The sequence below is a fragment of the Pseudoliparis swirei genome, chromosome 14 (assembly GCF_029220125.1).
Source record: "Pseudoliparis swirei isolate HS2019 ecotype Mariana Trench chromosome 14, NWPU_hadal_v1, whole genome shotgun sequence".
NCBI classification, from domain to species: Eukaryota; Metazoa; Chordata; class Actinopteri; order Perciformes; family Liparidae; genus Pseudoliparis; species Pseudoliparis swirei.
The window spans coordinates 8,731,883-8,757,524 of NC_079401.1; the positions used below are offsets into that span (position 1 = coordinate 8,731,883).

At 46.1% G+C, this 25,642-nt stretch overlaps 1 protein-coding gene across 1 annotated transcript in view; it reads left to right on the forward strand.

Moving 5' to 3' along the window:
- Nucleotides 1-20,060, forward strand: part of LOC130204679 (prospero homeobox protein 1-like) — a 28,579-nt gene extending 8,519 nt beyond the window's left edge. Inside the window, 3 exon segments of the mRNA XM_056431584.1 lie at nt 1,073-1,180; nt 8,066-8,260; nt 18,741-20,060. Coding sequence (XP_056287559.1) covers nt 1,073-1,180; nt 8,066-8,260; nt 18,741-18,926 — 489 coding nt within the window. The 3' untranslated portion in view covers nt 18,927-20,060.
- Nucleotides 20,061-25,642: the final 5,582 nt, after the last annotated feature.

The window sequence follows — 25,642 nt, forward strand, 5'->3', positions numbered from 1 at the left end:
CCCTGCACAAAACACACAGACACATTCACAGATGTGCACCAGGACAAACAAAACACACACCGAGAGGAGAGGAAGAGGAGCGCGAGACTTTAGCTACTGTTACACACACACACACAGTCATTTGCTCTTTGTCATTATGATACTGCCTAAAAACAGTTTACTCTGAGTCACGCCGGTGTATTTTCCCATATATGTGTGTGTGTGTCCACAGAAACAAAGTGAACACACACACACACACAGTGTGTTGTGTGAGCCAGAGACAAAGTGGCAGGTGTGTATGAATGTTACCGAGGGGACGGTGTTGTTGCGTACCTGCTGCCCGGTGAATGATGGATGACTTGTTGAGCCGTCGGGGTCATTTGTAACGAGTCCGATTGGTCGTCGGTCTTCGGTGTCGGGATCAGATTTGTTTTTCCGAGTTTCCCGTCGTGGGAACTTTGAGGAAAACAAACTCCAGCTCGCACTGTGTGCCCGGTTTAAATAAGCGATTTGGACATAGAATTAAAAAAAAGTCAAAATGTGTAAATCCCTCCTCTGCTTCCTGCCTTGAAGCTGCTCCCTCTCTCTTTTTCCGTTCTCTCCCTCTCTTTGCAGCCATATAGGGCCCCTGTGGTTTGTGTATATGTGTGTGTGTGTGTGTGTGTGTTTGTCTGTGTGCTAATTGACCTTGCAGGGGGTTCCATTGATTGCCTCATCTTCTCTGATAGATTATAGGGCTGTTAATGTGGTGGGGAAATGGCAGCGTGGTGGGGCACAGCTGTTGACACACACACACACACACACACACACACTGCACCTCCACACTTATTATATTCCTTGTTGAGACCGTGGGATTGACGGCGCGATGTGGGATTTGATCCAAAGCCAGCAGGTGCTCCGGCTTCGCTCTCCACCAGAGAGCTGGGGTCTTTCTCTAAATCACTTCCAGAGGTGCCGTTCCCCCCCCCCACCCCCTCGTTGCCCGGAGCGGTCGCTTAGAACATAGAAAATTAAAACACACTCGGGCGGGAGCAAATAAAGTTGTGGGAGATGTGAAACAACGTGCTTGTCGGCTCCTTGACTCCTTCCCTAGATTCAGGAGGGCTTGTCTCCTAACCACCTGAAGAAGGCCAAGCTGATGTTCTTCTACAGCCGCTACCCTTCCTCCAACATGCTGAAGATATTCTTCTCGGACGTCAAGGTGAGACCTTTTGACTAGTCCACTGTGTTTCCTCTCCTTTTATCTCTGTTCTCTCCTTCATTCCATCTCTCCTCCTCTCTTTCGCTTTCCTGTTTACACAGTTTAAACGTGCTTTACTCTGCAGATACTAGCAGCGAATCAATGAACGCGCAATGTTTAAAAAAAAATTAGTTTTTAAAAATCACTCAGGAGTTTGTTGCCGCTAGATCATTAAAAACTCGAAATATGAAAGGTCATGTGTGCACCGCGGTTATGATAGACAGACGATGGGAATCGGATGGCATCTGTGGAACCAGAGCTCAGAAACCAGTGACAGACGGAGCACATGATGCGGTTGTGAACAGGTGTGCGTCTTTGTGCGACGCGTGTGTGTCGAGAGATATCCTCACACTCGTCTGTTTGCGTCTTTCATGCATTTTGTCGTCTGGTATTATTCCATTTTGTGTGTTATTCCGTCATACTGTGTGTGTGTGTGTGTGTGTGTGTGTGTGTGTGTGTGTGTGTGTGTGTGTGTGTGTGTGTGTGTGTGTGTGTGTGTGTGTGTGTGTGTGTGTGTGTGTGTGTGTGTGTGTGTGTGTGTGTGTGTGTGTGTGTGTGTGTGTGTGTGTGTGTGTGTGTGTGAGACCCTATAGGGCAGATGGGTGCTCCAGTCTGTCACTTCTTTGTAGCATAATTAGAGTTTGTGGCCTTAATCGGTCTGGGGCTGGAGGGAGGGGGGGGTTACCGCCCACTTTCTCTCTCTCTTCCACACACACACAACAACGCTTTCACTCTCACTGACGTAAAAAAGGAGACGTCGAACTTCGAAACGAGACAAACGCTTAAAAAACAAGGCGGCGGAGAGCGAGACAAAGTCGGATAAACAAGTCAGAGAGGAGGGAAAAGGAGCCCACGGAAAGTGTGTGTGTGTTTGTGTGTTTGGGGGGGGGGGGGGTTTGGAGGAACTTGAGGGACCGAGGGGAGGGGCTGACAAACAAATGAAGGGGATGACAACACAACAACAGCTTTGAAACAAAGGCGCCGATTGTTTGGTTGTTTACAGGCTGCCTTTGCAAAAGGAGCATACGGCTGCTCCGGGATCCAGGGCGCTGTATTCAAATGAGCGGCCACACACACACACACACACACACCAGCTGCCCTTTGGCTCATATCTGCGGTGACCACTTCCTCGTGGCAGTGCCACATCCCCGTCGGCTGCCATGGCAACAAGGGTCGCGGGGACACCGGGTTGCTAGGCAAACACACGGTTGCTAAGCTCACCTGCTCCCAGTCCGACGGAAATGGATACCGGCGAGTCGGAGTCAGACCTCGGGCCCTTCAAAAAGTCCCGTCGTCTCAAATTATAACAAACACACACATTGCTCGTCAACGTGAGTCCGTTCACACACACGGCGCTCGCAGCAGAAGAGCCTGGAGGCGAAAGAATATCTCCCCAAGATTAATAGTAATTTCCCATAATCAGTTTACTTATCACGTATAAGTCACACTTTCAATTATCCGAGTAAACACGATTAACATTCGTGTGGCCAAATAAACTGCAGGCTTTGGGCTTTCATTTGGAAAAAATGGATGAATGAGGACTTATGAGTTCCTGCATAAAGCTCATTTTGGAGATTGATATTCGCTTTTTAAAAAATGAATCTAATCTCAAATCTGGAGGTTTATCTCCAAACGTATCTAATCTCCCTCTTCTCAACCAGCGTGGATTTAGATTATGAGATGTTTGCCCAAAAAACTTCGGCCCGGCAGACGGACGGCATTACACACAGCGGGAGTTCGTGTTTCCACTGGAATTGATTATGTCTCGCTTTGAGAAGCAAACGCACGTCTTCAATCAGCGGCGACTTGACGTGGCGATCATGAAGACGAGCGGTAATTTAACGCGGCCATTAGATCGACTTAAAGACTGTAACCATGATTTACATGCGCGCGTCGTGTCCTGTGAATCCCTCTCGTGCGGACGAAGGTCATTTGCCTCCCGCATGGGAACGTGGCACCGAGCATGAAAACAACTGAGGTCATCATGCAAATACCAGGGAGGCCTGTTGCTGAAGAGATGCAGGCAAATACATTCAAACACGACAACGTTAAAGGAGAAGACGGACGCGAGCTCATTGGTCGCTGCTGCGGAAGTAAAAAGTTATCGTGGGGTTTATTTTTTATTTTTTAAAGGCTCATTTATCTCCTGAAACAGCTGGATGTTGATGTTAAAATGCATTTCTCTGGGGGGACTACTTTCAGATGCGGAAGGATAACTTTATTGAGTATTTAGAGAATAGAAAGTGTCCTATATACACGACGGTTCAAAAGTTTGAGGTCATCCAGATAATTTCGTGTCTTCCATGAAAACTCACTTTTATTTATCAAATGAATTGAAAATTGAATATAAAATATAGTCAAGACATTGACAAGGTTAGAAATAATGATTAATATTTGAAGTATTAATTTTGTTCTTCAAACTTCAAGCTCAAAGGAAGGCCAGTTGTATAGTTTATATCACCAGCATAACTGTTTTCAGCTGTGCTAACATAATTGCACAAGGGTTTTCTAATCAGACATTAGTCTTCTAAGGTGATTAGCAAACACAATGTACCATTAGAACACTGGAGTGATAGTTGATGGAAATGGGCCTCTATACACCTCTGGAGATATTTCATTAGAAACCAGACGTTTCCACCTAGAATAGTCATTTACCACATTAACAATGTATAGTGTGTATTTTTGATTAATGTTATCTTTATTGAAAAAACAATGCTTTTCTTTGAAAAATAAAGACATTTCTAAGTGACCCCAAACTTTTGAACGGTAGTGTATATATATATATATTTATATTTATTCTACAGCCGTATCCTTTAAAGAAAAGTCCAGTTTTTTATTACTCGTATGTTATGCAAATGTTTCGCATGCAAATGAAGTTTTAATTGAGTCGTAATCCCAGTTAATCCATCCATTTTATCCGTGGGAGGAACTCCGCAGATATAATTTCGCTTAATAAAAAAAAATTTAAAAAATGAATCGCGGATAATCCTATTTGTGATGAACGAGGCTGTTATTTTCAAGGCTTTGGTACTGTGTGTGTGTGTGTGTGTGTGTGTGTGTGGACCTTTTTCATTGTCCCATTGCATTCATTACATCCATCATTACCATATTCCAAAAATCCGGGTCACTGTCTCTTTCTCTGTCTCTGTCTCACCCTCTCTCCTCCTCAGACTCCTCCTCCATTCCTCCCCCCCTCCTTCCCAGGGAACAATAAGTAGCATGTGTTAGGAGGATCAGGCAGATTCACTGTAAGGGAATTAGGGCCCTGAATGGCTCCCCCTAATTGGACTTGAATGGACTTTGTCTCTGGGAAACTGGTTCTTAAAGATGAGCCTCCTGCACACAATGGCCGCCCCGCTCGCTGTGGGAAGTGGGTTGAGCTGACGACTGCTTTAAGCACAGATGAGCGGGCGCGCACGTACACATAAACACACACACACACACACAGGGGATCTCAATGGCGCGGTGGACGCTCTCGTACGCGTCATCACGAGGCGCTCCGTCGTCTCGTGTTCAGAGTCAGCGAGAGTAATGAAGACCTCGTTAAGACTGGAGGAGGGAGGATTGATTAGACGCTCAGGGAGCTCCTCCCGACTCACACACACACTCACAAGTTCCCTGCCAGCTGATATTACATAATCTAACACACACACACGCACACACTCGAGGTGCGATACACTCATCAGCGAGAGCCTCTGAAGACTCTCTTGTCTTCAGAGGCTCTCGCTGATGAGATGACATCTAGTCTCAGCGGGAATCAATTAGCCTCCAACCCGTCTTGTCAATTAAAGCGACACGACCAATTGTCGGCAACATCGGGACCCGAACCCGGCAGCGAGCGTTTGAATGACCGACTGTGGACGACGGCGCATTTAAATCCGTCTGCTTGAAGACCGCGGGGCTAAAATATGAAGGCATGTCCAGCACGAAGGTTTCTTTAAGTGCTCAGTGTTTTAAAAATAGAGATTGCGATGAGCAACGAGGTCTGAGGTTACTAAGGCCGTCCGATAATTAGTTTTATTTGAGTGTCAAACTAAAATGTCAAACAAAGGAGATGAACATTTAAAACGTCACAGTAGAAAAGACTTTATATTTAGATTATGATCCTACATACTTACAACGACTGTACTGGCGATGCCTGAGTCTTACATCTGACACACACACACACACACACACACACACACACACCCTCCTGCAGTGCGTTCTGCCGAGTGAGGCAGAAAAAGGCCCCCAGAACGTGATCGGAGAAAGTTCCCGCAGCAGCGATTCTTTTCCGGGATCCACAGGAAACCTTCGCCGTGGACACTTGTGGATTTATGTCGATCGTGCACATTCACGGCGAGCTACCACGAATCCGGTCGAAGTGGGCACATTCTTAAAGGATGTGTGTGTGGCCTGGGGGGGGGGGGGGGCTGACAACACCCGCCATCAAGGGGGGAGGGGAGGGGCACCCTGACACTTTCTGACACTCTCTCTTTCCCCCTTTTTGTTGTAAACAGAAATGGCATTCCTCGAGCTCAGCATCCCCCCCCCCCTCCCCCCCCATTCTCTTTCTGTCTTTTGTCTCTGGCCTCTTGTTTTTTGGTTTGTGCTGATTGTGATGAGCTGGGGGGGGGGCAGGTGGTGGGATGGTTGGGTGTTTGTGTGAACCACCTTTTAAACGGATATTATGGCAGTGACACACTCCACAGATACAGATGTTTAGGCCACACCTGCACTTAAAGTGATATTTTGCATCCTGTACAGGGACCAACACGATGATGTGAACACTGTTACGGGGAAGGTGTGAGTTTTTATTGTACTCCTCATTTGCTAAATCAAATGTGAGTCGTAACAGTTGCAACAGAGTATCACACAGACATCAGGCAGCCAGTTTGTCCCTGTGGTCAACGGTGGTACTGCAACATAATTCATTTTCCACATCAACCATACTGTAGATGTTTAATTCAAGCTAACTGAAAGCTCATTACGACATCTTATTCAGGGCGGCAACCTAATGAAGTGGAGGCTGTTGGTTTATAGCAGAGGGATGTGGAACCTGTCCATCAGGGGAACAGGAGTACGTCTTTAAATGTCTTTCTTCTCTGGTCAGCGGTCTCAAACCAAGAGGTGTGTTTTACTAACACACACCACCTCGTGCACACTTCAGAACACCTTTAACATGTGGAACATTATTGTTTGCTTTGCTTACCAGTGGGGATCTGGGAGAGAAGAAGACAGAAAAGGCCACTGCAAGACGCTGGTGTGATATTATTATTATCTTATTTACTTTATGATTACGTTCATTTCACGCTAACACTCAAAACAACCCTCACCAAACACACGTTCCCCTCCTGTCACTATGCTTTGTAAAACCAACTCCCTTTCCTTCTGCTCTGCTCACACACACACACACACACACACAGCCTCCCAATTATGCTCCATTATGTCACCCCCTCTGACCGTCCCAGAAAAATATCTCTTTCCCCTCCGTCATCCTCCGCTTCTCTCTCTCTCTCACTCCCTCTGTCTCTGTTTTTCTCTCTCTCTCCCTCCCTCTGTTTCTCTCTCTCTCTCTCTCCCTGCATTCCTTTTTCCATGCTACCTCCCTCCATTCATCCCTCTCTCGCTCATCGCTTGTTCCTGCGAGACAATGTCTTGGAACAATACAGCGCTTAATCTCCGTATCAAAGCCGTTTTTCCCCCTTCACGGAACACACACACACACACGCACACACACACACACACACACACACACAAAAACACTTCCACTGGTGCTCTAAACGGGCAAGTTCCTCCGCGGACCCAAAAACACATCTCTTCCAAATATACCTTGAATAAAAATAATTTAAAAAATATCGATATATATAAATAAATGTGGCACTTTAGTGGCACTTACTTATAGCACTTGGTGGTTTGGCTTTCTTGAGGAAATGTTGCTTTCTTGATTAGTGTTGTTGCCGTTTTTCCTCATGGTTGATGCTATTATTGTAAATCTCTTTGGATAAAAGCGTCTGCGAAATGAAATGTAATGTAAAGTAGATATGTGCAAATATTCTAGATGTTACGCAACATATCACGAAGGACAACCTGCAGTAATCATGCTTATGAAAAATATATAATTATTCTGTGTCTCTCTAATTATATATTTTTTCCATTCACACACATGCACAAAACTCAATTATTATTTCCACACTGCTCCTTCTTTTGCATCCGTCATTCCTCCCTTCATTCCTCCTCTGTATCGCAGTAATGCAGCACTTATGAGGGAACTGCAACGTGTGTGTGTGCGTGTGTGTGTGTGTAAATTCTGCACGAGGTAAAAAAAATAATAATAATTGCGTTAAGTGCAGTTATTTTTGTGCTGTGATCCGACATCTCTCACATAACTCATTGCTGGAATGTTGTTTTCTGAAAATAATATTTTTGGGGGAAAGACGAGCTCCGTGAGCTAAGAAAGGTGTTCGCGGTGCGTTCAGGAACGAGGTTTGATGAGAGCGTTTTCATGTTGGTTTTCGGGGCCCATGATGGCATAACAATGAGATAATATTTGGGTAATTCTTTGTTTGATTATGAAGATTTCCAGGGGACCATTTATTATTATTATTATTATTATTATTTATTTATTTTCCCAATCAGGACCCTGAAGCTGCAGAGAGGATTTAATGGCTAATGAGGTGGATACACTGAACTATCGTAGATATTTTTGTTTCTTTATATACGGCTGACATGTACAGATCAGAGTTTTCTTTAGAAACAAACATATCTGTGACATAACTGCATGATATGTATATATATATAAATATATCTTCAAGCCATATATATGTGTGTCTGCGTCATTAACCCCTCCTCTTGTGAACCACGCAGTTTAACCGCTGCATCACCTCCCAGCTGATCAAGTGGTTCAGCAACTTCCGGGAGTTCTACTACATCCAGATGGAGAAGTTCGCCCGGCAGTGCATCAACGAGGGCGTGACCGCCACCGACGAGCTGGTGGTGAGCCGCGACGCCGATCTCTTCAGGGTGCTCAACATGCACTACAACAAGGCCAACGACTTCGAGGTAGGCCGCTTCCAGGAATTACCCACAAACCCTTTCAAAACATTTATTTTTTATTTTTTTTAAACAGCATTTTTCTTATAAACTATGAAAGGAATGAAAGTAGTCACGGCGTCGTCACATCTTCGGCTTTGAAGCCTGAGTTTTATGGTTTTTTTTGCAACCAGACGAGGCGCCCCCTGATGGCCAGAAGAGAGAATGCACGTTCAAAGCACCGCAACGTTGACTTCCCTTTTCAGATTAAATTCATCGTATTCTGGACTACAATTTTGGGATAAAGGGCTGGATTAGTTTTGTTTAGTTTACTTAACGTGCCGTTGATTTAGTTTTTCAGTTTTTCTAAATACTTTCCGCTGTTAATACAACAATTGCTTTAAAAATAACAACAACAACAATAACTCACGGTTTCTCGGGTCACTTTTTTCTAAACTGAATTAAAAACTAGATTCAGCATAACTCTCTCTCACGAACGTCCTCTACCAAGTCAGGAGCGCAACAGTCACCTCACGATTCTGCTGAGGTGTGGATGTTGCAGTGTGTGTGTGTGTGTGTGTGTTTGTGTGCGCGTGTGTGTGTGTGTGTGTGTTCGATGAGGCGAAAGAGGACGCCGCTCGAGGCGCGGGTGTCCTTGTCAAAGCGATTTGTAGAAGTCACATTCCCTCCCTCACTTGTTCTCTCCCAATATTGGTCTAAGGGGACCTGAGGGCTCTTAAACTATTCAACGTAACATCAGCAGCATTTAGATGTCCATTAGCACGCACACACACACACACACACACCTCGGCGCTGACGCACACACTTTTCTTCTATTTTTTCCGCTTAAGGAGAGAAACGCTGGAGCTTAAATGCATGAGGAGTAAGATTTGCAAAAACACACACACACAGACACACACACACACAGATATATTCTGTGTTGGAGTGATGAACAGCAAATGCTCGGCATGCTTTGCATAACAAGAGTCAGGTAGCTTTTCACAGGTGTGTATGTAAAGAGCCTGAACAGGCAACTGACACACACATGCAAATTCTTTCTGGGTGTTCCTTTTGGCCTTCGGCGGGCGGGCGGGGGGGTATTTTTAGGGACCGCGGTAAGGTCGGGAGTCTGAGAAGCATACCGTACGTTTTCAAATAAAGAGAGAACCCATCTGCCTGTGGTGAGGTGAACTCAACTCATAGATCCAGATGTGGCGTTCAGGTGCAGTTGTGCTGATAAGGACTTCGGGAAAAGGACACGTGTGTCCTCTGTCCTGTAAAATGATGGCGTGTTTGCAAAGGGAGGTATAAACGGTCTCCCTGTACTCTGTCCCCTTTCCTGCCTGCCTCCTTCTGTCTCTTCACCTCCCTCCTTCCATCCCTCCATCCTCTCGTCCGCCCTGAGGGAACATTACCGGCAAGGGACCCTCTCTTTCTCTCTCTCTCTCTCTCTCTCTCTGTCAAGCTCAGAGGCGTGAAACCGGAACCACAGCCGATTCAGCAAGTCTCCCGACACACACACACACGCACACACATACACACACACACACATACACACACACACACACACACACGCACGCACACGCAGAAGTCTTCTCCTTTTGCCAAATTTAGCATCATCAGGGTTCCACCTTGGTTTGTCCCCCATCCACCTCAACTCCTCCTCTTTTTGCTCTTTCCTCGCTCCCTTTCCTTCCTTCCTTCCACCCTTCCTGCTGAATCCGTCCTCTGTCGATTGTTCTCTCTCCGTCACCTCGTCTCCTCACCCTCTTCTTCTTTAATCCCTCTTTAATTTGCTGTGTCCTCTCCTTCCTCTCCATCCCCTGCTGTCTTTTTCTTCTCCTTTTCTTCCCCTGACTTCCAACTCTGATCCACTTCTTTCTCCAAAACAACTCTTTCATCATTCTTTTCGCCTCCACTCTTCATCCGTCTCATCATCCTCTCATCTTTATGCCCCAACAACTTGTATTTCTTCTGTAGAAATATGCCCTTTGTCAAATTGCCTGCCAAACGAAGGCCTCGCGGGGTTAAACCAATTAGCATTTTTAGATGTTTTTTGAAATCTTTGTCAACACGCTGGAATAAGAAAGTGTTCTTCAGGTTTGATCGGTTGAAATATAAAAAAAAAAGCTTGTGTCATTAGTCGACGTGCGTGGCCAGCATTTTAAACAGTCGCTGTAGATTACTGCCGTGGAAAGGTGAGTGTGTGTGCGTGTGTGTGTGTGTGTGTGTGTGTGCTGTCGTCTAGAGTTGGCGTAAACAGGCCCCAGTAATTATAGCAGCTTCATTAATTACCTCCTCCTCCTCCCCTCTCCAGCCACGACTCTTCTTTCTTGTTTACCTCTCTCTCTCTCTCTTTCTCCATCCCCCCCCCCCCGCCTGTGAAACTATTTTGTTCTAATTGCAGCTCTGCCCACAAACTAATGAGGAAGGCAAAGAAAGGAAGGAGGCTGGAGAATGGGAAAGGAAACGGGGAACAGTCTCATCTTCAAAACAAAAAGAAGAGAGAGAAAACTAAAAGAGAGAGATTGTCTTTGCCAGGACACTCGGGGAAAGAAGTCGGCGTCCACCTCCTGCCAAGAGGAAGAGAAACATTTCCTCTTTTTAGTATCGAGAACAGATTCACACGTCTGCCAGCAGCGTTGGGCTTAGCACTCTTAACGTGTGTGTGTGTGAAGGTTTTGGACACGCGCACACACACACACACTGACTAAACGTGAAGTGGAAGAATATAGAGGCTGAGAGTGTATAAAGGGAGGAAGTTGTCATATACATATTGTGTGTGTGTGTGTGTGTGTGTGTGTGTATGCTGAAGAGGGACAATGAGACGTTTTTATGAAGCCTTTAGAGGACGTTCTCATCTTTCCAGTTCAAGGATCCTCGCTGGCTCAGTCAGCACCAAACGACGGCACAGCTGCGCCTCACACACACATTGACACACACACAGTGACACACACACACACGAATGTTCTCTCACACACACATACACGTACAAACACATCCTCATTTGTGTTTGTCTGAAAGAGCAGAGATACCCTCCCTTGAAGGGTGGGTGTGGCTGCTACCAAAATCTGCCCTTTGACTTTGAACGACACGCACACACACACACACACACACACACACACACATGCACACACACACCTGGAGGCCACAGAGTGGTCACGCACTCACATTTCAGGGCTATCTGGTTTCATAAGCTGTGCACTTTATGAAAGGCTCAACTTCTCGTGTCTTTCTCCGCCGTTTGAGAGTCTTTGTCGACCTTTGTCTCTCCATTATTCTCCTCTTCACTCATCTTTTCCATTGAAAAAAAAAAAGGGAGGGGGGGGGGGGGCAGAGGTCGACTCTCAGTAATCGATTCTCAAAGTGAGCTTTCTGTCAGATTCTCGCGCCGCCACCGCCGCCGCAAAAAAAACAAAAAACACTCCGCCGCTTTAAATAACTGAAAAGTGGCTGACGGGCTGTTTTTCGTCATTTCATCGTTCATCAATCAACGCGCTCCGACACGGGAACGCTTCCTCACGCCTCCTCTCCCCGTGTCTCGTCCGCCTTTACATTGTCCTCACCTTTTTATGTCTTCTATTTGTAACCTACCCAGAAGGCAAAGACGCACACACACACACACACACACACACATTATAAAGACTACACCTGTCTTCTCCTCCCTCTTTCTGAGCGCAGAGAATTGCCACATCTCACACACCGGGGTTCATGTGCTCTCCGAAGGGTTTTACCACCACAGGCTCCTTTAAATATCTTTAATTTGACTATTTCCATGCAAAAAAAATGTAATGTCCCCGCAACAACATGAACTTATTAAACCAGGGTATCAAAGCACCAGCATTTCAGACCAAAAACTCTCTCTTCAAAGTCACAATACAAATAAATGTCTCAATTAAAAGGTTCCTGTAAACAGCCGGTGCACAAATCTAGACTTCGATAAATAAATATGAATCTATTGGATTTGCGAGATGCAAACTCGTCTCCTGCACATTCATTTGACGATGAGGAGGTCGCCGTTGGCTTTCCTTGACCCGGAAACATTCTTAGTCCACAAAGAATCCCACAAAACACAGCGCTTTAAATCCGGTGTTCACCAGAGATGTGCTGGAAACCTAGTAGAAATAAATAATTTCAGAATGAGACGACGATACGACCGATTATTCAACGCCTGCGAACCGCGACCTTTTGACCCCGGAGGACGACAACACACGCGTGTTCCGGGTTTGCTGAATCGGGATACCTTAACCGACAGCTCTGATTGGCCGAAGCATAAATAAGTTACTTGTGCTTCATCCCAAGAGTGTGAACATTCATCTTTAGAAAACAAAGTTGAACTCACACACACACACACACACAGTATAAGCCCATAATCGAGGTGAACACACTCTTTGCCGTCACTCAATGTCATGAAGCGAGGACGAGCGCCGAGGAACTGAGTCTTCCTCGCCGCCTCTCTGTTGCTGCCCGTTGGAGAGCGGTATGGTACAGACAATGCCACCTGCCAGTTTCTGTCACTGTAATTATAGCTATCTGCTTGCAATGTGTGTGTGTGTGGTTGTGCGGTTGTGTGTTTGTGTGTGTGTGTGTCTTAGTATTCCAGTTGAGAAGAAGAAGGCATCATCTTTGTCACTGAGCCTGATTGGAGTCACGAGGGGGCGGTGCATGTGTGTGTCTGTGTGCGCCTTGGTCTTCCTGTATGTGTGTGTGCGCGTGTGAATGTGTGTGTGTGTGTGTGTGCATGCAGTGATTCCCTTCCCCTGCCCCAGCTGTCTCCTTAGCTTTAACAATAGGCCTGGTAACAAAGACGTGGCCTTCAGCCTCCGTCATGTGATACTAGTGGTCTGCAGCCTCTCAGTCAGATGACCCAGGCTATTGTCCTCTAAGGGTGACACACACTTGCACACACACACAAGGAAGCACAGAACACACACACACCAATCTAAGGAAGCAAAGCACGTGTATGAACGGACACACACAAACGATACGAAGACACACGCACAAGAAGAAGAAGGAGCACACACGCTCATGAGATAGTGACCACACACACACACACAGAGAGAGAGAGAGACACAATCTCAGGACGCAGACCCTTCCTCTCAGTCACATGCAGTCAGAACAAAGAGAAACTTTATTGCCATTGTCGTGGTGGCAGTGAGATCAGCGACCGGTCGACAAGAGAGCAGCAGAGAAAGGAAACACGCTGCTGCCGTCTCCACGTCCACCTCCGATGTCACACTTTAGAAAGGGAACGCAGCAGAGGAGCACAAGCGGAACACATTGGGTGGAAACATTTGATAAAAAGAAGAGAGTCCGTCCCCCCCCCACCACCATGTCGTGCAGACACCATCAGTTATCAGTGTGTGGAAGCAGGAGAGGAAAAAGAGAGCCCACAGACAGACAGAGGGGAACACACAAGGCAGGAGTGTGTGTGTGTGTGTGTGTGTGTGTGCGTGTATGTGATTGGAGTTTCAAACCAAAACAACAATGTTTTGCACACAAATTAGGGAGTGTCCTTTTTAATGTATGACTCAAGGGTGAGCATGATCCAACCAGAAGAGTCCTTTCTTATTTATTTAATCACTCAAACGATCACGTCTGCATCCACTAGTGTGTGTGTGTGTGTGTGACGAAAGCCAGACCTGAGAGGGAAAGAGAGGCAGAGTAGAGAGAGAAGAGGAAAAAGGAAGCAGATGCTGGTGTGTTGGCACAAAAAATGACCCGTCCGTCCCCACAAACACACACACACACACACACACACAAACACACACACACAGTCCACAGAAGGAGCAGTCGTGCCTCTCGGTGTGTGTGTGTGAAACATCTTGCAACCAAAGACGGTGTACAAATGTATCAATGATTAAATAACGGCGTGCAGACGAGAGGAAAAGAACGCCTCACACACTAAACCTATGTAGACACACTTGAGTAAATATTGTCAACGTCTCCGATGTTAATGGAGGGAGGTATAAAGACTGGAAGAGAAGGAACAACACACACACACACAGCCTCTTTCTGTTTGTACACCTTGAGAATCAAACATATGGTGTTTGTACAGTGCCTTCTTAAGAGCCTGGTGTGCATGTGTGTGTGTATGTGTGTGCATGTGTGTGTGTGTGTGTGTGCGTTTCCTTTTGTGGAAACCGGCGAGTGAGGATGGAAAGGACACAGAGTGCAAAAAGCAGGTGGAAAGGCGTCGGGAGAGGTAAAGAGGTAAAGTCACACAGCCCAGACGTCTCCACCCGTAATCCGTTAAGGAGAGAGGAGGGGAGGAGGGGAGGAGGGGAGGAGGGGAGGATGCAGGTGGACATGGGAGAGGGTCAACGAGAAGAGAAGAAGGAGAGTGACTGTGATAGAAAAAAAGAGGGGGAAGGTGAGGAAGAGGTGAAGAAAGAGGAAGATGTAAGGGTGAGAGGAAGTCCAACAACAAATATAATGTCCTGACAATATTAATCGACGCCTCTGGTTACCTTGGTTACCTCACACAGAAAAAAACATCTCCATTTGATGAATCCTATATTTATAATCTCCTTAAAATAAAGAGGAAAAGTGACACGTATATATTTAGTGTGATTGTCCTGATGTGACTTAACTGTGAGTTAAATGACTGAACATAGAGATCAATATCCCGCCGGAGATGATGATGATGATGATGATTTTCTGGATGATGAAGGTCGTCGCTCCACATTAAGTCGTCGTTGCTGCCCTTCCAGGTGTTCTCGTGATGCTTTGAGCTCCATGCTTTCACGTTTTTAAACACAAAATAAAATTAAATAAATAATGGAATAAAATAGATTTAATAAACTAAATAGATTTAATGAATTAATTACGGAAATAAAATAAATACGGAAGTACATTTAATACGTTTTATGGTATTTGTGGTTTAATATATTGAAAATACTTTTTGTCGTCAAAACTGAAATTAACACTTGCAATAAGCTTTCCTGTTTTGAGATAAATGCGTCTTTATATTTGATCTTGATATACTTTATAAAGTATCAATGCTTTGATTTTTACATACTTTGTAAAGCATCAATGCAGGTGACATTTCTTTAAAGCAGCAAAATGCTTTTTAACAACTTCTCAAACATCAGAAAGTAGAGTTGAGTTGTGTGTGAAGGATAATATGCTCTCGGCAAGTTTTGTGATTTCTCACTCGACTACATTACGAGAAGAGATGAGGGAGAGAGGAGCCAACGAGGGGGAAGATGAAGGGAGCGAGTGAGGATGAGAGGGAGGAGGAAGGAGGGAGACGAAGAATGAGGCAGGGAGGAAAGAAGGGAGGGAGGGCGTCCCAGTAGGCCTCTTTGTTGGGCAGCGATGTAGAGATTTACAAGCTCTTGTCCTCCTATGTGTGTGTGTGTGTGTGTGTCTCTGTGTGTGTGTGTGTCTGTGTGTGTGTGTGTGTGTGTGTGTGTGTGAAGAGAAAGTAATTGAGCCTCCCTTCATCCAATATTTACCCACCAAACCGGAGCAATCATGCGAATTATGTTTACTGGGAACCGAGTGTCTTTCTTCCTCTTTATCTTTCCTTCCCTTTCCCACTTTCCCCATTCCTAGCTCGCCCTCTCTCTCCTGGCAACTAGACGCCATATCAAGATCCAAGCCAGGAGTAAACGACACACACACACACACACACGGGGCGGGGGGGGGGGGGGGAAACGGGCCCATCTGTATTGATGATGGCCTAATTTAGATCTCTTTATCGGACTGATTTACGATAGCCTGACAAATCTGGGCATCTGGACCCAAGTGTGTGTGTGTGTGTGTGTGTGTGTCGAGCTGATACCCAACCGGACACACAATATCCTCCCTGCTTCATTTCTCTCTTTGTGTCGTGTCCTCTCCTCGTCCTGGATACGCCGCTCAAAGGAGTCGAAAGATGAAGAATTTCTCACTTTAGCAATTACAGGAAACAAGAACATATTTTCTGGGACGACGTGAAGTGAATTTGTCCTTTTTATTATTCTTTAAAGCCCCAAAATAAGCATTTGTGCATCAATGACTGACCCCTGTGTTTCCTTGAATCATGGAGGAAAGTTGTTCCGACAGGAAGGAGGAAAGTCTTGATGAATCAAAGTAAACTAAAAACACATCTCTTCCGAATATACCTCCGGAAAAAAGGAATAGTGCCACTTAAAGAGCACTTACTGGTAGCACTTTGGAGTTTGGCTTTCTTGAGGAAATGTTACTTGATTCTTGTTGTTCTGAGTTGGTACTGAATGCACTTATTGAGAGTCTCTTTGGATAAAAGCGTGAACGAGAGCCGCCGCGTTCCAGGCGTCTTAAATAACCAGGCGTTAGCCAAGATGCACGTAAAATAAGACAAATAAACACTCAGACAGGATTATAACGCACAAGCTATTTTTTTTTTCATTCAGCTTTGGAGGTGTAGTGAGAAAAAAACCCCGTCTTCTTTGAGAAATCAAGATAACAGGAAGTGAGTAATTGAGAAAGTGTGTGTGTGTGTGTGTGGGGGGGGGGGGAGTATTCCTTTAAGATAGATTTAAGCAACTACAGGGTGGAGCGGTGTGATTCAGGAGGGAGCGGACGCCTCAAAGACACATTCATCCTCAAGATCAAACGCACACTTCTGCTTTTTATTTGTCCCGGTGGGCAAAAATGTACAAACTATAAAAAAACAAAAAACAGCAGCTTGACTTTGGGGTTCTGGGTATTTTAGTGCAGGGGTAAAACAGAAAGGTTTAAAATGCGGTGGCACTAATGACCCAACGTTCCCACCTGCAACCGCACGACGACTCGGTTCAACTTCAACCTCTCGCACCTGCAGAAGAATTCACCAGCGACATTTTGAAAGAGCTGTTTCACCTCCAAATGAAGCGGTTTAGATGATCTGGCATGTTTCTCAAAGAAAATACCAAAAGATATGAGCAAAACCCACCGTGTATCGTTGAATCTTTGGTGTGTGTGTGTGTGTGTGTGTGTGTGTGTGTGTACATTGGTGTCTATAGCAAGACAGTGACAGAGGGCCTCATTGAAATAACTGTGGTCTCAAGGGGCCGGCTAAAAAGAGAGAGAGGGTAGGTGAGGGGAGACAGAGTATATGAGAGTCCAGGGAATCATTTAGGCTCTCTGTGTGTGTGTGTGTGTGTGTGTGTGTGTGGTGATTCATCCGTTCTGGTGGCGGCTAACCTTGGCTTGTCTTGCCATGCGTGACGGGGTTAAACCCAGACGGCACTCTGTCGTCCTCTAGGTGTGTGTGTGTGTGTGTGATAAAGAGAGAGTTTGTTGGGGTTTATAGGAGCATGCACCTCGTCTGGAAGAGTCAGCCTCCTCTGTGTGTGTGTGTGTGTGTGTGTGTGTGTGTGTGTGTGTGTGTGTGTGTGTGTGTGTGTGTGTGTGTGTGTGTGTGTGTGTGTGTGTGCAAGAAAAAGAGACAAAGAAGAAAAAAAGAGAGGTTGTTTCGTGTCTTTGTATGATCTTGCCCCCGGGAGAAAGGGCAAAAAAAAGAATAAAAAATGTGTGTGTGCTATTGTTCAGCTGTCAAACACACAGCATTGAATCACACACACACTCACACACACACACACACACAAGCCTTGTGATGACAGCATATTTATGCCTGCATGTGGAAAGGACAATTGGATCCCTGCAATCCCTTCGTTCTTGTTTAAACTCTGCCCCCACCACCCCCCCCCCCCCCCCCCCCACACACACACACACACACACACACACATGTACACAGTGACAGATCACAGACAACTGTTCACCTGCCATTGTCAAGGACTGAGTGTGTCATATGTCAATACATGCGTGAGCCTGCGTGTGCTTAAGGAACTCTTGACAGCACACACACACACACACACACACACACAGGTGGGGGCTTTTAAGAAAGGAGAAGTCCATTTAGGGGAAGTAGACAGCTGAGGAAGGACTCAGTACAGGAATAGTAAACTCCAGTACGGACACCTGAAACACACGCACACTTCACCAGAGTCTTGATCGGTTTCGGTCACAGACTTTTCTAAAAGCAATCTGCTTGTATTTAAAGATTTCCTTTGTGACTTCACCGACAACGGAGCTTCTTCCACTTTACAATCTCGGATATATCAAAGCTTTTTTTTTTAGATACGTCTTTGAGCATGAAAAAGCATTCGAAAAAGAAACTTAGAAACGAGGTCACGACCGACCAATCGGGCAGCAGCTGCAGACAGAATACTGTCTTTTAAAGGCACAAGTACACACAGAGTACAGACAGAGTACACACAGAGTACACACAGACCCACACGGAGTACACACACACACAATGTGTGTACACTGTGTGTGTGTGTACTCCGTGTGGGTCTGTGTTGTGGGATCTTGTGCGAAGTCTTCCCAGAATAGCCGCAGATTAGCGTGCCTGCTTTGGGAACGAGACGCTCTCCAATCAGCCGGCGCGGAGGCGGAGCTCCCGAAAGAGGAAGAGGAAGGCGATGGAAGGGAAGTTGCTCTCCTGGCTTTTCACTCACGGTTTCCTCTTTTTCGCCCCCCCCCCCCCCCCCCCGCACAGGTTCCCGAACGATTTCTGGAGGTCTCCCAGGTGACCCTCCACGAGTTCTTCAACGCCATCGTGGCCGGAAAGGACGCCGACCCGTCCTGGAAGAAGGCCATCTACAAGGTGATCTGCAAGCTGGACAGCGAGGTTCCCGACATCTTCAAATCCCCCAACTGTCTACAAGAGCTGCTCCACGACTGAGGGAGGGGCCTCCTGGGGCCCCGGGAGGAGACCGGAAGGGGGGGAACCGGTCTCCGGTCCGGGTCGGACCTTCGTAATGCGGCGCAGAGACTCGGGGCGAGGCTCCCGGAGAGGTTTGTTGACGGTTGTTTTTTGGTCAGCCCAACTTTTTAAAAAAGGACAAAGTGGCCCTCAACGTGTTTTATAAAAGGAGAAGAAGGATCGCTCCGGAACTCAGACTTTCCTCGATGAAAGCCAAAAAGCTCCTCCGGAATCCTCTTTCCTCCTCCACATTGTTCCGAGCTCCCGGAAGACGACGGAATTTAAAAAATAAAGATGATAATATATTACGAAGAGAAAAAAAAAAAATCTTTTTATTGTGGATGTTTTTAAGTAACATGGACATTTTGTTTTTTGGGGAAATTATGTTTCTGTTTTTCTTTTCCTCCTTTGTATAAGCTTAGTCTTCTATGAACCTTCAGTCACTCGCATAGACACACACACACACACACATCGTGATTAGGAAAGCACAGTAGCATTCCCCAAATCCTCACCTGAACCCAGACGTGAATAAACTTAGTTGATGTTTTATTTCCCTTCTTTTGTCACCTCCTCTTTTTACTCCTCCCTCCTCATACTGTTCTGAGACTTACTAGGTGTTTGTTTTGACTGTGTGCCCCCCCCCCCCCCATCCTGGCCGCCCCTCTTGGCCCACGTTGCATTCGGGGCACCCCGGAGCATCGAAGACAACAAAAAAAGAAGAAAAACGTGTATTCTATTTTAATAAATCCCTTAGAGCTAGATATTACTCCAAACTATGTAACAGCAATATCTGACGGAGACATGCACCTCAAATATGGTCCAAAAACATATTTTCAATACACATAAATATATTTACTTTTGGACACTTCATTTGATGATTACGTTTCTAGGAACCAAACTATTAATTCCAGTCTTCTCCGCAGTGCATCTTTTACCACAAATTCTTAGTTGTTAAAATTGATTGTGAGTTCAGAGTCGTCGTCGTGTCCGATTCGAACATCGTCTGAGACGTGCGTCTTCGCTCCGGGGGTCCGAGGGGGGGCAGCGGCCGGGTCACGTGTGAAGTGTTTAAGGTTTTAACAGGAGAAAAATAAATTGAAATAATTATTCCTATTAATGTTATTCTGATTATTATTATTAATGCTTGCTACAGATTTGACCAGAGGTTTTACTCATTGTTCATCCATCACACTGCAACATGAAATAAATTATTCTTTGAAAGAAAACTAAATGAAAAAAATAAAAAGCGTGCGCTTCTTCTACTTCTTGTGTGCGTTGGTGCGTGCGGCAGACGGCGTGGCGGGCCTTCGACTTGCCCGCCGCGCCGAGAAATCGCCTTCGACCACCAAGGCGGTAACCAGGCAACGCGGCGGCGGCGGCGGCTCTCCCCGGGTCGTGGACCGGGGACATGTGATCCCTTGTTGTTGTTGCTGATGAATTGAAAAGGAGCGCTGTGTGATTATTGTCAGCACAAAAGCCTCAAAAAGCTGCTGACGCCTAGATTAGCCAGTACAAAGACGGACACACACACACACACACACACACACATAAAGGCACAGGGACAAGGGACAAGGCCCGTCTGCCCTCGTTGCCCTTGCGTCCTTCTCCCTCCTCGACATGTCCTCTACTTATCCTCTCACCCCCTTTCTCCTCTCCTTGCCTCCTTTCTCGTAGGTTTTATTTCTGTCCTCTCAGACCACTTACCTCCCTAACACTCACACACACACACATACACACACCATGCCCTCTGTGTGCTGGCAACCCAACGCTAACTGGCATCCCACAATGCCAAGCGCCATCACCAGCATGAGATAAAGTGCCAGCACTCAATGTGTCTCCTCTCCTTCTCATACCGGAGATGACTATGTGTGTAGAGGTCTTTTACACACCTACACACACACACACACACACGTGTATAATAATGCAAGAGTAAAGCTCAGTTAACGATGTGAAGTCACAACTCCTGTAATAATCCAGTGTACATGTCAAATAAAGGAAGTCATTCATAAAAGAAGAGTAGACATGAGCGTCTCTGTGAGGCTTCTTACTCATCCCGCTGTTGACCGGTCGATTAATTGAATTGATCGTTAACTCAAGGAAACACACGAGAGCGCCACTTGAAAGAAGCGAATCGCTCATCGTGAAAAAGCATTAACAAGAAAAATGTAAACCACTAAAACCAAAACGACGAATCAGGACCTCGGATCCACCGGGGGGGAGGTTTTTAAATCGATACGGGGAAGTTTTTTTAAAATCCTTTTATTCCGTCTCAGGTGGAGAACAACAATCAAACGTCAACCGCCGGTCCATAAAGTTTGTTTTTGAGTGCTTTGAGGAAAACAAAAGGCAGAATCATGATCGTCTAGTGCAGCTGGCGTACACTGCCAACGCGTCTCATTAGAACAGGAGGGGCTGAACAGGAGGTGGGGTCACTCTCTGCTCTACATCACACACACACACACACACACACACGCACACGCACACACACGCCTTCTGCCCCGTGAAAGCACATCTGAGCGCCGCGACAATAAAACAGCTGTGTTTGTGTTGGCCCGCTGATTGTTTCATTCTCCATCACCTCGTCGTACACGCGGAAACACGCGCGCCGGGACGGCACGCCGGCGATACGCATCTTGGGTAACGGCCGCTATTATTATGGAGTAGGGAGAGGGTTTATTACGCGGGGTGGGGGGGGGGGGGTCTCTCCTCGACATCACCCCGATAGCTGTGACCGTCTTCTCCGTGTTAACGGCTGCTGGATTTGGCGCCGTTCACATCCGCCGCCATGTTGGCGCATAGAGGCGTCGGCGCGGGATTGAGGCACAACTTTATGTCGACAACGGAGGTTAAAGCGAGACAGCGTAACGGCTACCTTGATATCGAAATATAACTTCTTGGTTTGCAGAAAAAGGAGCTCCAGCAACTCGTTTGTCTTTTCTTTGTGTTGATAAAGATGACCCGGAAGGGCTTTTGAGATTTGAGCTGTAATAGATCATGAACGTGCTGAGACACTCTTATACCGCTTGATCGGCAATAAATAATGTCAGCAATGTGAATCCAAACTGACTAAAAAGGAAAAGGGTGACACAATCGTGTGTTATTACCTTCGCATTTAAAATGCGGAAGGTTATGTTTTGATCCCGTGTATTTATTTATTTATTTATTTGTATGCGTGTTATTCGCAGAACTCAAAAAGTATTGAACCGAATCACATGGAATTTGGTGGGATGATTGGTTATTATCCGGGGAACAGTTGATTAGATTTTGGGATCAATCGGGTCAAAGGTCAAGGTCAAGGTCATGGAAAGGTCCAAATCTTTTTTTTACCATAGCACGATACATTTGTGTCCAATTGGCATGCAACTAATGCCAAAATGTTCATAATTCAATGCCCAATCTTGTGATATGCGAAGGTATGCGCTCTACCGAGTGTCCGTTATAGTTGAAACTGTTTTATTTGTTGGTTCATCACTTTTTGTCACTTTTTGTGCCAAATCTTCTTTTCTTTCGCCTTTCCTGAGAGGAGATGAAATATCTTTTGCTTCTGGAGTGGCGGCAAAAAACAAGCGTTTAATAACTCGGGTCACCTTCCACTATGATACAGAAACAACCGGATGAGCCTCCTGAACTATGAAGATGAATTATTATGAGCGTGAAGAACAACGTTTCAGCTCCAGCACGTCCATCGGGCCCTCTTGGCATCTTCCAGCCTGAAACACGGTGTGTTGTGAATAACTGTAAGTAAAAGCCGTGCAGATGAAAAGTCTATTTTCTTTATTTAGACTTTCTTTCTGCCGCGCGGGAGGATTATGTTCGTCTCTCGCAGCCGTTGAATCTGGTTTTCCTCGTGTTCTCCAGCCGACCTCCGACTGACCCGTCAGAGAAGTGAACCCCGGTTTAATTATCGCTCATTTCCACGCCTCAACTTTCAAACCATCGCTCAAACAAACGACCGATTCAATCGGACCATCGCCGGCGGCAACGATCGCTGTTGGCTTGTCGAACAGACTTTAATCAGCCGGCGCCGCGGCTTCATCTGCATCCGATCTTCAAGATGGCACCCAGGTGGATCGCGCTAATTGTTGTTTGGAGCAGCTGCCCCGACCGCGCGTTCACCTCCTTCTCGCGGCGCGCTCCCACGCCACCCATCTCCCCCTCTCACGCGGCGCATCCATCATTTCTTCAGCCAGTAACACAGATATCCACCCCTCCACCTCCACCTCCATCGATCTCTCATGAAGCAAACAACCTCTTCTGTGCAACTGTGACAATCACATAACCACCATTTCTCCCATTTTGAATGCATTCAGCATCCATAAGTCACCGAACCCATCCTTCCATCTTCTTCCTTCTCCCGCCTCCTAACTGATATCAGTTTCCTCCTCCCTCCCTCCCTCCATCAGCGGTCTGTTGGCTAATCAAACACCATCTGTCCTTCCGTCCCCAACCTGTCAGGAACAGCTGCCAGCCGCTCTCTTAACAACACTTTTAACAACCCCTGCCGCATCTTCCCCCGCCGCCGCCTCCTTTACGCAGCGCGCGGTCGGCGTGCGTACGGGAGCGTGCGTGCGTGGCCTGTCAGAGCGCGCGAGGCGATGGCGGCGGGGAGCGTCGCGGAGGAAAACAAAAAGGAACAAAGTTTTTTGGGGCACTTTTTCTGGCCTCTGGTTGAACCGCAGCAGCGCCGTCAGGAACCGGCAAAGAAGATGAAATGATTCCAGAGGAAGAGGAGTAACGGTGTGAACGGAGAGATAAAACAAAGGAGGGATGGCGCTCGGTAAACGAATGGAAGTCTAAATAGCGATCAGGGGAAGGATCAGCCGCCTGCTCGAAAAAAGAGTTTGGAGCTAATGGTGGAGAGTAAAAGCTCCCAACGCAAACACACAAGTACTGAACAATCACCACACACACACACACACACAGCGTAACAATACAATCACCTTAAACTCACTCACACATGATGCTTTCCTCACACAATTAATACAATCATTCCTCACAGACACACACTCATCAAAAATATAATCACTTACCAGTGCAGGTTCACACACACATTAAATACAGTCGTCACACACACACACACACACACACACACACACACACACTGCACTGCTGTTGTCGAGAACATGCCAAGACATTTTCAAGTGTTATATCCTGAGGAACTTCCCCAACCAATCATTGGCACACGGGCCAGATGTTCACTGGTGCTTCAATGCAATGTTCTCCTGGCAAACACACACACACACACACAGTGTGCAACACTGGCTGGCATCTTTGTCTCGCTCTCCCTTTACGCATATGAGCATTTGATATGAGACCGAAATGCCAAGACTGCACTTTTTCATCACACAAAGGGGGGGGGAGGAAGAAATGAAAGAATAGAGGAGCCAGAGACAAAAATATGAAAAAGGAGGTAAGAGACTGAAACACGGGAGTCAGGAGGCCAGCGGCGGTCGAGGAGAGAAGAAAAGAGACGGCATGTGATGAAGACAAATGGCTTAACACCGCATAATTAGTAAAAACAGCAGCAGCGGAGCAGCCAAGTGCCTCACCGAGCCACCTAGTGGGAGAGTTTATGCCCGGGGTGCGTTAGTGGCGGTCGTGCATCTGGAAAGAGTTAGTTATAGCAGATAAAAAAGATTTCCCACATGGCATACAGAAGGAGGTTTAGAGAGAATCAGGGGCTCCAACCTCCAGCTCTGGAAAGTGAAGCCAATGCGGAAGTTCCTTAAAGCTGCATTCTCTCTACTGACCACCAGGACGCGACTTCTGGTTTTATAGAAGTCTATGCGTCATGTGTTAAAGCTGCATTCTCTCTACTGACCACCAGGACGCGACTCTTCTGGTTGTATAGAAGTCTATGCGTCATGTGTTAAAGCTGCATTCTCTCTACTGTCCACCAGGGGGCGACTCCTCTGGTTGTATAGAAGTCTATGCTTCATGTGTTAAAGCTGCATTCTCTCTACTGTCCACCAGGGGGCGACTCCTCTGGTTTTATAGAAGTCTATGCATCATGTGTTAAAGCTGCATTCTCTCTTCTTTCCACCAGGGGGCTCCTCTGGTTGTATAGAAGTCTATGCTTCATGTTTTAAAGCTGAATTATCTCTCCTGACCACCAGGGGGCTCCTCTGGTTGTATAGAAGTCTATATAATGACTCTACTTCTCTTGATGTATTCCCTCAGTAAACATGGTGACCATGAGTTTATGTCTCAGTCTCTAGTTTCAAGTCTCCTGCATGATGTTCGAATAGTACATTTGGATTATATACAGTAATTTGAATGAATAAGAAAGAAGAGAAATTCAACTTCACACATTAACGATGCACCTTTTATTCACCACCGGTTTAATTTAATGAACAAAATAAAAAAACAAAAAAACTAGGAAAGAGAATGGATTTATTCAAAGCTTTCTTTGTCTCGGCGCTTCCAAGAATTCCTTCGGTGGAACATAACGTGTTGAGGTCTCCGGCGTCTTCAGTTGCAGTGAAGGCTCTTCACTGAATGTGTAAAGTCGTTAATACAATGGGTAGTCACACGCCGAAGCAGTGAACACAGCAGATATATTACTCGCCAGTTTCAGATAACTTGTAGATTCTACACATTGTCTGACATTATCAAACTTTGCTTTAGCCACTAAAATCAAAACTTTTACATTTTATTCCTCTTTTTTTCCCCGCCGTGAGGTCAGCGGCTGGACG